This window comes from Sinocyclocheilus grahami, unplaced genomic scaffold (assembly GCF_001515645.1).
Source record: "Sinocyclocheilus grahami isolate Dianchi unplaced genomic scaffold, SAMN03320097.WGS_v1.1 scaffold576.1, whole genome shotgun sequence".
In the NCBI taxonomy this organism is placed as follows: Eukaryota; Metazoa; Chordata; class Actinopteri; order Cypriniformes; family Cyprinidae; genus Sinocyclocheilus; species Sinocyclocheilus grahami.
In genome coordinates, this window is record NW_015505755.1 from 1,048,775 (window position 1) to 1,065,061 (window position 16,287).

General features: G+C 42.4%; 1 protein-coding gene across 3 annotated transcripts in view; it reads right to left on the reverse strand.

Annotated features, from left to right (window-relative positions):
• LOC107556716 (zinc finger CCCH domain-containing protein 13-like) overlaps window positions 1–4,316 on the reverse strand; it is a 35,541-nt gene extending 31,225 nt beyond the window's left edge. For 2 of the 3 annotated variants that reach the window (XM_016239902.1, XM_016239900.1), the window contains exons 1-10: window positions 4,147–4,316; window positions 3,019–3,165; window positions 2,747–2,856; window positions 2,538–2,652; window positions 2,337–2,448; window positions 1,653–1,774; window positions 1,490–1,534; window positions 1,187–1,362; window positions 907–1,107; window positions 274–429 (exon numbers count right to left, since the gene is read on the reverse strand). In XM_016239902.1, the coding sequence (XP_016095388.1) occupies window positions 274–429; window positions 907–1,107; window positions 1,187–1,362; window positions 1,490–1,534; window positions 1,653–1,774; window positions 2,337–2,448; window positions 2,538–2,652; window positions 2,747–2,856; window positions 3,019–3,156 (1,175 nt within the window). In that variant the 5' untranslated portion in view covers window positions 3,157–3,165; window positions 4,147–4,316. The remainder of the gene's footprint in view (window positions 1–273; window positions 430–906; window positions 1,108–1,186; window positions 1,363–1,489; window positions 1,535–1,652; window positions 1,775–2,336; window positions 2,449–2,537; window positions 2,653–2,746; window positions 2,857–3,018; window positions 3,166–4,146) is intronic. The other variant, XM_016239901.1, reaches the window with a different exon arrangement.
• Window positions 4,317–16,287: the final 11,971 nt, after the last annotated feature.

Here is a 16,287-nt window from a genome sequence, read left to right on the forward strand (position 1 = left end):
GGGTTTTATATATATAAATATATATATATATATGTATATATATATATATATATATATTCACATACACATATATACACATATATACACGCACACACACTAAGTTTTAGAATTGAATGATTTATTAAAAAAAGGATTTGACTGATGATTTGGCCCTTTAACTCATAAAATTATTTCAAAACTCATGGATATCTCAAAGATATGTCAAATGTGACACTGCCCTAATCTGTGAGATACTGGATTAACATATAATTATTTAAGTGCAGCTCTTCTCACCTCTGCTGCGAGGACTGTTTTTGGGAAGTGGATTTAGGGGAGGATGACCTCCTTCTGGCTGGGGGTGACACTTCCCTGGAGGGTGGGGAAAGACTTCCAGAACGTTCCGCTGATGTTATTGAGCGTTTGGCTTTATGGGAACTATCTGACCGATCCCTGCAATGAAGGAAAGGTTAAAGATTATTATGTTGTTTTATTATTTGTTTTCACATAGACCAATAAAACAGGGATGATCAAAAGTACCTAGGCCAGCACCACCAATATTAGCAAATATTATACATTATGACAATCTATTAGTGCGGTCACGATTCCAAAATCTCAGTAGTTGGCACCAGTAGTCTCTGTACCAATTTCAGTACCATAGCAAAAAGTAGTGGAGCACAATCTCTCTCAATCTCAGATTGGCCAAAATTCTCAACCCTGCAAAAGCACATTGTAAATAGAAACTTACGTCACTTCAGCGCAAACATAAATATGCAAAGGAACATTTCAAAGCAGCCGTCTCTTAGCGGGTACCAAATAAACTAGAAAGACTGGAATAGTCACATTTTTGCAATAGTACAAAATTTGTACCAAATTACACTAGTTAATGATACTTGAAGTTTTGTGGATTTCTTTTGAAGGTGACTATACCTGCGTTTTTCCTTTTTCTCTTTGTGTTTCTCCGTATCTCGTCCTCGTTCTTTGCCTTCTTTAAGTTTGTCTTCACATTTCTCCTTGTTCTTGTGTTTATTTTTGTGCTTCTTCCCAGTCACTGGGTTCTCCACAGGGACAGGTGGTGGAGGACTGGGCGTTCGTGGCCCTTTTCTTTTGCCATGGCCACTCTTAGATGACCTGGTCAAAAAATTAAACAGTAGTCAAGTATTTAAATTGATAAACACATGTTCAAACTAAATGCTGATCATTTTCCAACCTGCTGTCTGTCTCCTCTGCCCTGGTCTGGTCAGACACTGGAGAGGAGATGACTGAGGAAGTGGAGGACTTCTTCTCTTTCTTGCTGGAGTTCCCACCCTTTCCTGCTCTATGTTTGGGTGAGCTGGATTTACGCGACGAGGGTGACCCCTTAGAACTACTGCGCTCAGGGGAAGCCTAAAACAGATCAAGACCACACCAAAATAGAGACCACCCAGAGATAACAGTCTGTACTGAAAGGCTATATAATACCTAAAATCTCAATTACTGTTCACTTTCGTATGTCTTTGCTAAAATAACCTACCCTATCCTTTGAAGAATTACTCGTCCTGGTCTTAGGGACTGGGTCCTGTTGAGAATATACGTGCCATTACTCTCTGTATTGATAAATTTAGGATAACTGACATTCACTTTTTCAATATTTGGAGTTTATGCAGCAAAAACTAATGTAATTTTATGCAATATACCTCTTTCTTGATGACAATCTCTTCTCGTTTGTCCATGTTCTCCTGTTCCAGCTTCATCAGCTCTCGCTGAATCTTCTGTCTCTTCATCTCAAGAGATAACTCGTAATCACCGTTATCGGAATCTAGTAAAATCAATGGCACATATAAAACTGCTGGACTAAAACTGACAGGGAGACAACATAGGAAAGAGAGAGAAAAAGATGGCACAGCATTCAGAGATTCGGAGTAGGAAAATAGGAAAGAGAGAGGAAAGACTGTACTGCATTCAAAACCCAAACATCAATCATCCTTGTTTGCTTTTAAAAACAAGTTCAAAGGGTAGTTCACCCAAAAATGACAATTCGGTCATCATTTACTCACCTTCATGTAGTTCCAAATTTAAAAACTAAATGTAATTTGTTCATATAAAGTGATCATGTATTCTCAGAAGACTTGTATTAATTACACTTGGATTAACTTTTTAAGTTTTAGTGGAATGAACTTTCAATGGAGGGACAGAAATCTCACAGGTTTCATTGAAAAGGAAGACTTAATTTGTGCTTTGAAGATTAACAACATTCTGGATTTGGAACGATATTAGGGTGAGTTATTAATGACAGAATTTGAATTTTTGGGTGACCTATTCCTTTAAATGACTTCTAATCATATACATCAATTTTGCAGGTACTTCTGAGAATCTTTCACCTTCACGACTGGCTTCCCAATCTGCGGTCTCTTCCTCACTAGCTGGAGTGCGTTCCTTTGTGATTTTAATATCCTCTTTCTCTCTGCGTCTGCCTCGGGATGAATCTCGCTGCTAACGAGAAAAACAAAGTCAAAGACATCAATCACCAAATGCAAAACTCAGTAATGAAACTTTAGCTCCAAGCTGTAAGAGCGTCGTACTCTGGTTATGGGTGAAGTGGGCTCGTCTGTATCTCTTTTCTGAGTGTCACCATCTACATCCTGTCTCTTATTCTTCATCCTCTCCCGGAGATCCCCAGTGTGCCTCTCAGCTGACCTGCACAGCAAAAATACATGTCGAAAGTCAAGCACTCAGCCAGGTATTGGAGCAGGTACACTTATAAAACAGCATCTCTTCACTATAATCGCACCTGTTGAATGTTCCAGAGAAGCCTTTTCCTCGTGATGGGGTTCCATGTGTGTATCGACACGTGTTACCGTAACTGCAGTTCCCAGTCTTTAACCAGTTTCTACAATGAGTCTGCAGGGGAGGCAAATGGGGGTCATTCTTTTGCACTTATACACTTTACAAAAGCACTTTGACAAAATGAAAGTGAGCTACTACCTATGTACGGGTAATACGGTCTAGTTAGGCAGCTCACTAGGCTTTCAAAGCACCACTGTGGGTGACCAGTATCCCTACCTCTGCTGCATTACTGGCCGTGCTGGGTCCGAGTCTCTCAAACACGCTGGGCCTGCGGGAGGGGGTGGTCGTGCTACTGCTGCTGTCCGATATGGTCTTCGAATTCTCCACTGTAACCTTCCGCCTGATTTTGGACATTCTGCAGGGCTGTGTCAAAAAAACAGCAAATCAAAGGCGCCAGCATGATGAAGTTGTATGCAGTGTTGTAGTCAAGCCCACTCAGTCCAGACTGAGACCAAAGGAGCTTTGAGTTTAAGTAAAGACCAATTCCACAAGTTCCATGACAAGACCAAGAAAATATGGTCTTGGACTCTGTCTCGACCAAGAGCAAGACATTTACATTTTTGCATTTGGCAGATGCTTTGGTGACTTACATTGCATTTTTAGGGTATATACAATTCCATCAGACAATATGATCTTGGACTCGGTCTCGGCCTCAGCCTACAGCATAAAATACTGATTATGTATTTTATGTTTTTCATTGAGTGGGTTCCCACACTTGTCACCTGACCAATGAACGTCCATGACATTTTCAGCCATTTATTATCACTGCAAATGTATTTTTAAAACTACTATAAAGAGAGGAAGATTTATATCAGGTACCAATACCTACAATTAAAAAAAAATACACAATGATATTCTACTTATTTGTGTACCAAAGTCTCAAAAACAGCTTGATATTTATAAGCAGCCCAATGGATGATTATGCTTTCCGATCCTCCATGCAGACCAATTTACTACCACCACACAAATTCCCATGATGTTTACCAATTTATTACATTTCCGTGACTTTTCCACGTCTGGAAAAAAAATGCTATCCCCGAACATTGTAAACATTAGCACAAGCATTACATTATTCACATTTGTACAAATGCGACGGCCTGCCTCTCTCTATAACGTGCATTAACAGTATCACAGTTACAGCTACTAGCACGGAATGCGAGATTTCACCCAAAAAAAGGAGAATTCTAATCATTAGCGTGTTTCAGGCTGTCATTCATTAGAAGAGAGACGCGGTAAGAGCCGTGCAAGAGCCGCGCGGCCTACACTGATAACACAAGCCTCCATAACGACACCGCTGAAACTGCTGCTGAAGAAGCCGTAAACAAATACAATCAAGCGCTTTACCCGAAAATGAAAGATGCGTCAAGTCCAGTTTCACAGACTGTTGGAGAGAACCTCCTAATCACATGCAAAAATCTTGCAAAGCGGTCTTCCTCTTAGCCGCCGTCATGGTGCTTGCGAGAGAGCGTAAACTCCGCACACATACAGCTTCCCGAAGCACTGAGGAGAGGAGGATTATGGGAAACTGGAGGTCTTCTTCTTCTTCTTCTAATAACGTTTTATGGCGGATGGCAAACCAACTTCTGGTGCATTTACCGCCACCAACTGGACTGGAGTGTGAAGTACTAATAAGCAACTAATATATATATAAATAAATAAACCACAAAATAAATCCTAAATTCTCCTGATTAATCCTATTTCTTTCATGTATTTAACAATATCACCATATATTTTACCTTGTTCTGCATGCTCTTTCAAAAGGCTTGACAAATTAAATGATTCAACACCCATGTTTCTTACTTCCTTAATAAGTTTTAACCTTTCTTTTTCAATTTTTTTTTTTACATTTTATTAAAACATGCTCTATTGTTTCTGCCTGATAACAAAAAAAATACATTGACCTGTTTTGGAGGTCTGGTCTCCATATTGTTTTTAATTTCTTGTTTGTCTAAAGGTTCAATAAGCTCTTCCATTAATAATAATAATAATAATATAATGATATTTCATATCAGGCATTAAAGCATAAATGGTGGGGAAAATTAAACAATAAAATAAATAAATAAACACATTAATAAATAATTGTCTTCAGAAATGCAGAAACACATCATCCTAAACTGCATGTATTTACAATGGAGTTGTCCCAATGTCAGGATCAACAAATAACTTTACAGCCTAGTTTTAATTAGACTACTGTTTGTAAAGAGAGAAAGAAACATTGGCTTTGCAGAAATTACTTTATGGACGTACACAAAAAAATGTTCATCTAAAACCGTGTTTCATGCAGTAACATCACATTTTTATTCAAGCCAAAACATTAAACATTTACATTTAGTCATTTAGCAGACGCTTTTATCCAAAGCGACTTACAAATGAGGACAATAGCAATCAAAACTAACAAAAGAGCAACAATATGTAAGTGCAAATGACAAGTCTTGGTTAGCCTAAGTACACGTAGCAAGGTATTATATATACAGTGGGTACGGAAAGTATTCAGACCCCCTTAAATTTTTCACTCTTTGTTATATTGCAGCCATTTGCTAAAATCATTTAAGTAAATTTTTTTTCCTCATTAATGTACACACAGCACCCCATATTGACAGAAAAACACAGAATTGTTGACATTTTTGCAGATTTATTAAAAAAGATAAACTGAAATATCACATGGTCCTAAGTATTCAGACCCTTTGCTCAGTATTTAGTAGAAGCACCCTTTTGATCTAATACAGCCATGAGTCTTTTTGGGAAAGATGCAACAAGTTTGTCACACCTGGATTTGGGGATCCTCTGCCATTCCTCCTTGCAGATCCTCTCCAGTTCTGTCAGGTTGGATGGTAAACGTTGGTGGACAGCCATTTTTAGGTCTCTCCAGAGATGCTCAATTGGGTTTAAGTCAGGGCTCTGGCTGGGCCATTCAAGAACAGTCACAGAGTTGTTGTGAAGCCACTCCTTCATTATTTTAGCTGTGTGCTTAGGGTCATTGGCTTGTTGGAAGGTAAACCTTCGGCCCAGTCTGAGGTCCTGAACACTCTGGAGAAGGTTTTCGTCCAGGATATCCCTGTACTTGGCCGCATTCATCTTTCCCTCAATTGCAACCAGTCGTCCTGTCCCTGCAGCTGAAAAACACCCCCACAGCATGATGCTGCCACCACCATGCTTCACTGTTGGGACTGTACTGGACAGGTGATGAGCAGTGCCTGGTTTTCTCCACACATACCGCTTAGAATTAAGGCCAAAAAGTTATATCTTGGTCTCATCAGACCAGAGAATCTTATTCAGGTGTTTTTTAGCAAACTCCATGCAGGCTTTCATGTGTCTTGCACTGAGGAGAGGCTTCCGTCGGGCCACTCTGCCATAAAGCCCCGACTGGTGGAGGGCTGCAGTGATGGTTGACTTTCTACAACTTTCTCCCATCTCCCAACTGCATCTCTGGAGCTCAGCCACAGTGATCTTTGGGTTCTTCTTTACCTCTCTCACCAAGGCTCTTCCCCCCCGATAGCTCAGTTTGGCCGGACAGCCAGCTCTAGGAAGGGTTCTGGTCATCCCAAACGTCTTCCATTTAAGGAATGGAGGCCACTGTGCTCTTGGGAACCTTAAGATTTTAGAAAAGTGGACAAAGCATAACGTGCACACTTACCAGCTATGTGGATTTTAGAAAAGTGGGCAAAGCATAACGTGCACACACTTGAATACCGTTCTAGGGGTTCTCGTGGCACCCTGAAAGAGCAGCCCATAGATAAAAATAGCGTATCCCCAGACGCTATATCTACGGCTATAATGCTGGAGTGGCTAGCAGTAAATCTGTAGCTGGGAGAGCAACATCCAGCTCTCAATGGAGAGGGAGCTCAACCTACAGCATGTTCCCATGGTGGAACAGCTAGCAGTTATTCAGCTGAGGGAGCAACACACTCAGTTCTCAATCCGAGACGGGGCTCGACCTGCAGCATGTTCCAAAGCTGGAACAGCTAGCAATAGTTTACTTAGCTGTGGGAGCAACACACCTAATTTTCAGTCGAGAAGGCGGCTCGACCTACAGCACGTTCCAATGCTGGAACGCTAGGAGTAGTTTACCTTGGCTGAGGGAGCACAAACCCAGCTCTCAACAAGAGGGGGCTCGACCTGCAGCATGATTGTAAAATCAGAGGGGTAAGCATACTGCAATCTATCCAAACACTCAGCGCATCAGGGAGGCAGAGGAATGGCCTAATTCACCTGATGCTGCTGGATCCAGGCGCTCTGGAGAAACAGAGAACTCAACCTTCTCAAGTGAGAGGAGAGATGGCTGCCCCTCTTTACTTGAAAAGAGAGACCAACGAGAACGGAGTTTTTTCATTGGAAAAAACTCGCAATGCACGCAGATTGCCCCCTCGAGGACATCGCGTGCGTGCTCCTCGCCCAAACAAACAACACATAGATCGTGTGTGTCATCTGGTGTCAAATAGCGCTGCCACGGATGCACACACCTTCTAAATGCTCTACTAGTGCTCGCCATAATATTAATAGATAGCTCTTACTTTTTCCTTGAAAATGCACGCTTCAAACAGAACAGTCAATGAAGACGAAGAAGAGAATGATGTGTAGCTCCCGGCACCGCTTTATACTGTAGTCGCACCGGTAGTGACGTCATGGCTGTCGCCGGCCAACGAGTTGGTGTTTTTTCAATGTATGCTTCAGACACGGGTCACGACGAGGCGTTCCCCATAGCGACCCCTAGAGGACGCAGTTCGAAGTTCCCATGAAAGGGAACGTTATATACACCAGGCCCAGATTGGCTAATCGGGAGCACCGGGAGGATTCCCGGCGGGCCGGTCCATTTTTTGGCCGCGAGGGCCGCGGTGTTGTCATGCCACTGGGGTTGAAATATGGATGCTGTCCACTGATCTATAATAGACATTATATATAGATCAGTGATGCTGACCCTAGACTGCCTGCACTCATAGCAGCCCCACTCTTTTTATTTATAATTTTCTCGCATCCCATATTATTATTTTCACCAGACCATATCAATAACAAATTCTCAATTGATAATTAATCATTCTTTTTGCTCAAATCATTGTTTTATTTGTGAAGTAACCGTTTGAGGAAGGCTTTAAGACCAAGCGGAATCCTCTGCCGGCTCCCGCTTCACAGCGAGCGGGTCTCGCGCTGACGGCAGTTCCCTTCACCGTCCGCGTTTTGATTCAGTTTGGGCAAATGCAAACAACGTATTGATCATGAGCCCAACATTCAATCTACCTGAGGGAAGACGTCTTTCATTGTAATGCAGTTAAAGGTCCCCTGAAATGCTTAGAAACACGCAGCGTTACTCTATGTGTTGACGTTATTTTAACTGAAACAGGAAGACAGGGCGGGACATATCAAGCAGCCCCGCCCCTTTTTAAAATAGCCAATAGTGTTAGTTTATATCACAGCTTGGGCTAGAGCCGTTGAGCTACGTAAAGCCGCATTCGTTGTTGAAGTAGGCTACAAATTCAAGCACCAGAAGCAGCCCACACTCTCTAAGTTTTCTTTAATTGAAAAATATGCATTTTCATTCATTCAAAGGCTATATGGTTGCAATAATTTTTTTAGTTCAAAACTTTAAATGACATTGTTTAAAATGCTTTATTGACTGACGTTTCATAGACCTTCAGTTGTTACGCTTTCAAATTTCATGCCATTTGTAATTTCACAGTATTTTCACCTCCTAATTACAACACTTGTGAAGTCACAATTCTATATTGGTACAATTTACTCAGGTCGATTACATTTTTTGTATGACATTACAATTCTTTTTAGAATAATTGCACATAAATAGGTTAAGCAAAACAATTGTGATTATTTCTGAGAACTATTTGACTGCAGGCAGACATACATTATGGTACAGTACAAATACTTGGAGCATCCCTTATTCTGTCCCTTATTTTCTTAAAGAACAAACACTTATTTTCTACAAGAATACAAGAATAAACACTATTTTCTTAAAGAATAAAAGATAAAGAATCACAATTGTCCCTTATTTTCTATTTCTGAAGTTAATTGGCAACCCTAATGATGACGTAATTATCTTTTGACTCACCTTGTTTAAAAAAACAAAACAAAAAAAAAACCTCAGCTGTTGGAGATATGCTAGTATATAGATGAAAAATGGATAATAGAAAGCGCAAAGGCGGCACTGAAAAGGCCAGTAAAAAAATAAATAAATAAATAAGTGGTCTAAGGCATGAAACTCCAGGGCTGAAAATGAGTCCCACTCCGGCCCTGATTAGGGGAGAGTGGGGTAAGTTGAGCTAGTAGGTAAGTTGACCCACCCCCTGTATCTTGGCAACTGTACACTTTTGCTGTCATGTGACCTTGTATTTTGGAACCATTCATAATTTCTGCCAGACTGTGAAAAGGAGAAACACGTGGGATGAGTGGAAAGCACCCATTTACTTTAAAAACTTTCAAATTTTATGGCTGTTACATCAAAGCAAATTTATCCAGGTCTAAAAAAATATTCATAATGCATATAGGTGATATAGCAACATATAATACCATGCAAATCATTTAGCTAAATATTAGCCTGATTTGGCAAGCTAGCTAGTTTTTTACAAAATGGCAGCTATAGGGCAAAGTGAGCCAAATGCTGTGGGGTAAATTGAGCCAGCATTTTTACTCACCCTATCATCAAACACTGAAGTTAAGGAAAATCTCTGAAGTATAATCTGGTATTTTAATGTGATGGTTTAGTTTGTCATATAAATACATATTTTATGTAGTTTATTTGATAGGGACAGTATACAAGTGCACCAAATCCTTCTCTGATAAGAACCAGACGATGCTTTTCATCACATTAATCATATATATTTTTCCACATGTAGTACCTAATGGCCTCTTCGACATTGCAGAAAAGCTACCATGCCAAGAATCTTTTGACTAAAATGTTAATTAGTTTCTGTTACATTTATTCCTTCATTCTAATTCAGTTTTTATTTCATTTTACTCAACATGCTCTCTGTTTAGTTCGTTTTTGGGAAGGTTACAAGTTTGATGTTCAACATTTTTTTCATAAATGCAAACAATTACAGATTGAAATTAAAGATTTGGTTGGTTTTATGTTGTTTAAGTTAGCTTTAAGACAAGAAATGTGACTGTTTGTAAAATTTTATTTGATTATTAAATTAGTTTTTAAAAGAGGTAAATTATCTTCAAAATGTCACATGGGTTTGAATCAGATTCAGTTACAAACCTAATTCCAAAAAAGTTGGGACACTGTACAAATTGTGAGTAAAAAAGGAATGGATTAATTTACAAATCTCATAAACTTATATTTTATTCACAATATAGTATCAGACAAAAAAAAAGCCAAGTTTGATGGTGTTTCTAGTATTTAACCTGGGCTGTTTAACACACCCCAAATGGTGCTTTGACCAATTAGATGTCGTCGTTGCTCGGGGGGTTTTGTATATTCCTCCTCCCCATTCATAAATCAACTGTTATCTCATTATTCACATGATCCGCGTTTTTCCCGCTCTGGTAGAGTATACATTTTGGACATGATTTCTTATAATAAGAATATGATACATTTGACAACGAAGTGATTAGAATAAATGTTTCAAGCATGAAGATTCAAACACACACATACTAAACATGAATAGCAATTCTTAAACTATTCAATAGTTATTCAAAATACATTCACAATAAATGATTAAGACCTGATAAGTCACATGTAGGTTACATACATAATATGGAGATATATATAGTGATATGATTAGTTGCTCAGGTCCTTTTAGTGTCATTTAGGTGCATGGAAAGGCAGTTTCCGTGCCATTCTGTGAATGTATGAAGACCAGAGATTAAGAGGTCTGTAAGGAATTTCCGAAAGTCTGTTCTTTGTCGTGAGGTGGGGGGAGAAGTCAGTCCGAAGAGCTTGTGATCACTATCACATGTTTCCATATGACAGTCACGCTGTGCATCTCTTTTGACCATTATTCTTAATAACTTGCCCCAAAATTGACAATCTCCTTGGAATGGTCAATAAATGTTCTTTTGTTTTAATGTTGAAATCTGTTCTGTGAAAGAGTTTGTTAGCCTTGCTTTGAAATTTAAAATCAACTTATTTTTCCCTTAAAATTATACATTTTCTCAGTTTAAACATTTGATATGTCATCTATGTTGTATTCTGAATAAAATATTGAAATTTGAAACTTCCACATCATTGCATTCTGTTTTTATTCACAATCTGTACAGTGTCCCAACTTTTTTGGAATCGGGTTTGTAGATGGACAGTTTACATCCAGATGGTGCATCTTACCCACGGACTCGGATCAACTTACCCCTAACCTGGGGCAGATTGAGCCACAGGAACACTTTCTTTTTCATAAGAAGCCATATTTTTAGAACCCTTTGTCATTGATACATTTTGATTATTTAAAATGATAGGAATCATCCTGAAATTATTTTAGATACTTTCATTGTACTTCTGGCTAAATTTTCCCTTATCTTGAGTACCACATAAGTGGCTCATCTTACCCCACTCTCCTCTATAAGCTAATGCTAAATTAAGAGAAAAATAAAAACATTTTACATTTAAATAACTTCTGGCATGTTCTTAACCTTAGACCTCATTGAAACACAAAATCACCAACAAAGTCTTAAGCACCAAAAGTAGCCCATACTAATTCCCTAAGTTCCTTTTAATTGAAAAATAATATGCATTTTCATTAATTCATACATGGTTGCAACAACATTTTAGTTACACTTTGAAGTGACGTTGTTTAAAAATGCTTTACTGACGTTTCTGTCACGGTTCATGGGTCCGTGCGATCCTTTTGCGTCTTGTCATGTGTGTGCACGTCATTCATTAGTAGTGGCAGCTGGTGCTCTATCAGAGCGCGCCAGCTGCAACTCATTAGCGCTGCCTTTATAAGGGCTCTATGTTCAATGTGTGTTTGTCGGTTCGTTATCTCATGTCCTGTCACTTTGTCAGTTCTCTTGTTCCAGTTCACATCCAGCCAGTTTGCGAGTCTTCAGCCCTCGACTTGGGTATGCTGGCGCTGAGTGGAGCACTCTGCTCGGGAGGTGTCCTGATCTCGACGAGACTCATGATTGTGATCACATCCTGTCTCCGTCTATTGCGGTTTCTAAATAAACCCTTATTTGCACTTGCACTTGGATCTTGACTTTTCTCTCCCGTAACAGAACGAACCGACCTAACATGGATCCAGCGAGTGCGGCAGAACTCAGAGACTTTTTGTCTAACACAAACATTCGCATGGAGCATCAGGAGGATCAAATTATGGCCATGGGGTGTGCCGTCCAGACCCTGGTTGCTCAGGTTTCTGAGCTTACCACCCAGATCCAGCATCTGAAGGCAGAGACGGCTTCAGATCAGCAACCAGCCGTGCCCCATCCACCTCTTCCGGTGGGCCCGATTGTCCGCACCAGTGAACCTCGGCTACCACCTCCAACTTCTATTCCGGGGAACCCCAGTTATGTCGTTCTTTTCTGGCCAAATGTTCTCTGTGCATTTCCCTCCAACCGTCATCGTTCCCCACTGCGGAGGCTAAAGTGGCGTTTGTGATAACGTTACTCTCAGGACGAGCGGCTAGCTGGGGAACCACCATGTGGGAACAGAGACTCCCTTGTTGCTCTTCATTTCAGGCATTTTCCGGGTAGCTACGGAGAGTGTTTGATCATGCCGCTTCGGGCAGAGAGGCAGCACGACTTCTCGCCGAGTTGTGCCAAGGACAGAGCACGGTCACAGACTATTCGATCGAGTTTCACACATTGGCTGCAGAGTGTGGGTGGAATGCAGAGGCACAGTGGGATATGTTTCTGTTTGGGCTTTCTGATTCAGTTAAAGATGAGATAGATTCATCTGAGTTACCTACTGGTGTGGACGAACTCATAGCTCTAGCCATTCGGGTGGACACCCGATTGCGGAGACAGGCTCAACAACGACTCAGAGACCCGCCGTTCTCCTCACAGAGTAATTTGTCATCAGTTACTAGTAAAGCTGTGTTCTCTCTTCCAAGCCCGAGCCCATGCAGGTGGGAAGGTCCCAAATCTTGCTACAGGAGAAGCTGAGACGCAAAAGAGAGGGACTATGCTTATAATGTGGCGCCACCGAACACATCGCAGCACAGTGTCCAGTAAAAGCCAACACCCGCCAGTAGGTAAGAGGTTACTGATGGGTGGAGTGACTAGACACAAATCTTCTTGTTCGAGCACTCATCTTTCAGTGAGGCTGGTAATACAGTCCTTTAATCATGACTGTGAGGCTTTAGTGGACTCGGGAGCGGAGGGGAATTTTTTAGACATTGGTTTTGCTCTGACCCTCCAGATACCCATGGTGGAGCTTTCACAGCCCATCTCTGTGCTTGCGCTCAATGGCCAGTCCTTACCCTCCGTCACTCACACCACTGCACCACTAAGACTCATCACTTCGGGTCAACACACTAAGGACATTCACTTTCTCCTCACCGACACTCCCACTGCTCCGTTGGTTCTGGGTCATCCCTGGCTGGTCCTCCATAATCCTCATATTAATTGGGGAGGCAATGCTGTCCTGGGCTGGAGTGAATATTGTCATGCTACCTGTTTGTTGTCTGCGTATTCTCCCTTCTTCTGTTCTGTGTTTCAGGAGGATCACCCCTCCTGATAACGTGCCACGTGAGTACCTTGACCTCAAGGGAGTGTTCAGTAAGTCTCGGGCTGCTTCTCTACCTCCTCATCGTCCCTATGACTGTGCAATAGACTTATTACCAGGTACGTCTCCGCCTAAGGGCAAATTATATTCACTTTCCACTCCGGAGAGGGAGGCCATGGAGAAATATATTTCTGATTCTTCAGCAGCCAAGATCATCCGCCCCTCTTCATCTCCGGCCGGTGCGGGGTTCTTTTTCGTGAAGACGAAGGACGGCTCTCTTCGTCCCTGTATTGACTATCGGGGCTTGAACAACATCACGGTGAAGAATACTTATCCTTTACCGTTGATGTCGTCGGCTTTCGAGCGTCTGCAGGGGGTGTCATTTTTCACGAAATTAGATTTCCGCAACGATTATCATTTGGTGATAATGAGAGAGGGGGATGAATGGAAAACCGCTTTTAATACCCCAGGGGGCACTTTGAATATCTTGTTCTTCCCTTTGGCCTTTCCAACGCTCCCGCGGTTTTCCAAGCACTCGTTAACGATGTTCTGAGAGATATGCTAGATCAGTTCATTTATGTTTACCTGGATGACATACTGATATTTTCTCGTTCTCTCCAGGAACATGTTCAGCGCGTCAGACGAGTGCTTCAGAGGCTGTTAGAGAATGGGCTTTTCATCAAGGCGGAGAAATGTGCTTTCCATGCACAGTCTGTTCCTTTTTTGGGATACATCATCTCGGCCAAGGGGGTGCGCATGGATTCCGAGAAAGTTCAGGCTGTGGTGAATTGGCCAACCCCAGATTCCCGCAAGGCCCTGCAGAGGTTTCTGGGCTTTGCCAATTTCTACCGGCGATTTATTCGCAATTTCAGCCAGCTAGCTGCCCCTTTGACGGCCTTAACCTCCACCAAGACTGCATTCAGGTGGTCTAGTCATTTTCCAAACTGAGAAGCTGCTTCATTTCAGCTCCCATCCTCGTAGCCCTTGATCCTTCCCGGCAGTTTGTGGTGGAGGTTGACGCGTCAGAGGTGGGGGTTGGTGGGGTACTATCCCAGTGTTCCCCCACGGACGGCAAGGTACATCCCTGCGCGTATTTTGCTCACCGCTTGTCCTCCGCCGAACGCAATTATGATATTGGTAACAGAGAGTTGTTGGCAGTCATGTTGGCCTTGGAGGAATGGCATCATTGGTTGGAGGGTCCGGGGGGTTCCTTTTGTCGTATGGACCGATCACAAGAATCTTGAATACATCAAGTCCGCCAAAAGATTGAACTCTGGGCAGGCCCGGTGGGCTCGGTGGGTATTGCTCAGGACATTCGTTTATTTGTTTTGGCCTGCTCAGTCTGTGCTGTTTCTAAATATTCCAATCGACCCCCCGCTGGGCTACTTCAGCCGCTGTTGGTTCCTTCGAGACCCTGGTCCCATGTTTCGTTAGATTTTGTCTCGGGTCTTCCCCCTTCCCAGGGGAACATGGTGGTTTTGACAGTGGTGGACCAGTTCTCGAAGGCAACTCATTTCATTCCTCTGCCTAAATTACCCTCAGCCAGAGAAACAGCAGTTGCTCTCATAGACCTTGTTTTTCGTTTACATGGCCTCCCGGTAGACATGGTCTCTGACAGGGGGCCTCAGTTTGTATCCAAATTTTGGAGAGAGTTTTGTAGATTGTTGGGGGCGATGGTTAGTCTTTCTTCTGGGTTTCATCCCCAGAGTAATGGTCAGACGGAGAGGGCCAATCAAGATTTAGAACGAATGTTTGGCTTCTCAGAACCCCTCCTCGTGGAGCCAGCAACTCTCATGGGTTGAGTACGCACATAACTCGTTACCAGTCTCATCTACGGGTCTATCTCCTTTTGAGTGTAGCTTGGGGTACCAGCCACCACTTTTTCCCAGTATGGAATCCGAAGTCGCGGTTCCCTCTGCCCACGCACTCGTCCAGAGGTGCCGACGCACCTGGAGCAAGGCCAGGTTGACCCTCCTCCAGGTGGGGGCGTGCACCAAGGTTCAGGCCGATCGCCACCGGTCGAAGCCTCCCGTTTATGTCATTGGTCAAAAAGTGTGGCTTTCAACCAAGAATATTCCTCTCCAATCCGTCAGTAATAAACTTGCTCCCAAATTCATTGGCCCATTTACTGTCACCAAGATTATTAGGCAGTCCGCCTCAAACTTCCTCCAGCGTACAGGAGAATTAATCCGGCGTTTCATGTATCCAAGATTAAGCCTGTTTTTCATTCAGCCATTAATTCTCCTGTCCCGGTTCCTCCCCCACCGCGTCTCGTAGATGGGGAACCAGCTTATTCTGTAAAACGTATTCTGGACTCAAGGCGGAGGGGACGAGGATTTCAGTACTTGGTGGACTGGGAAGGTTACGGTCCAGAGGGGAGAAGTTGGGTGCCTGCTAGGGACATACTGGACCACTCTCTTATCGAGGAATTTAATCATCAGGTAAGTCTTCCTGGGAATGCCAGGAGGCATTCCTAGGGGGAGGGGTACTGTCATGGTTCATGGGTCCGTGCAGTCCTTTTGCGTCTTGTCATGTGTGTGTACGTCATTCATTAGTAGTGGCAGCTGGCGCTCTATCAGACCTTTATAAGGGCTCTATGTTCAATGTGTGTTTGTTGGTTACTTTGTCAGTTCTCTTGTTCCAGTTCACTTCTAGCCAGTTTGCGGGTCTTCAGCCCTCGACTTGGGTACGTCGGCGCTGAGTGGAGAACTCTGCTCGGGAGGTGTCCTGATCTCGACCGAGACTCATGATTGTGATCACATCCTGTCTCCGTCTATTGTGGTTTCTAAATAAACCCTTATTTGCATTTGCATTTGGATCTTGACTCTTCTGTCCCGTAACAGTTTCATAGACATTCAGTTGTTATGCTTTAAAAT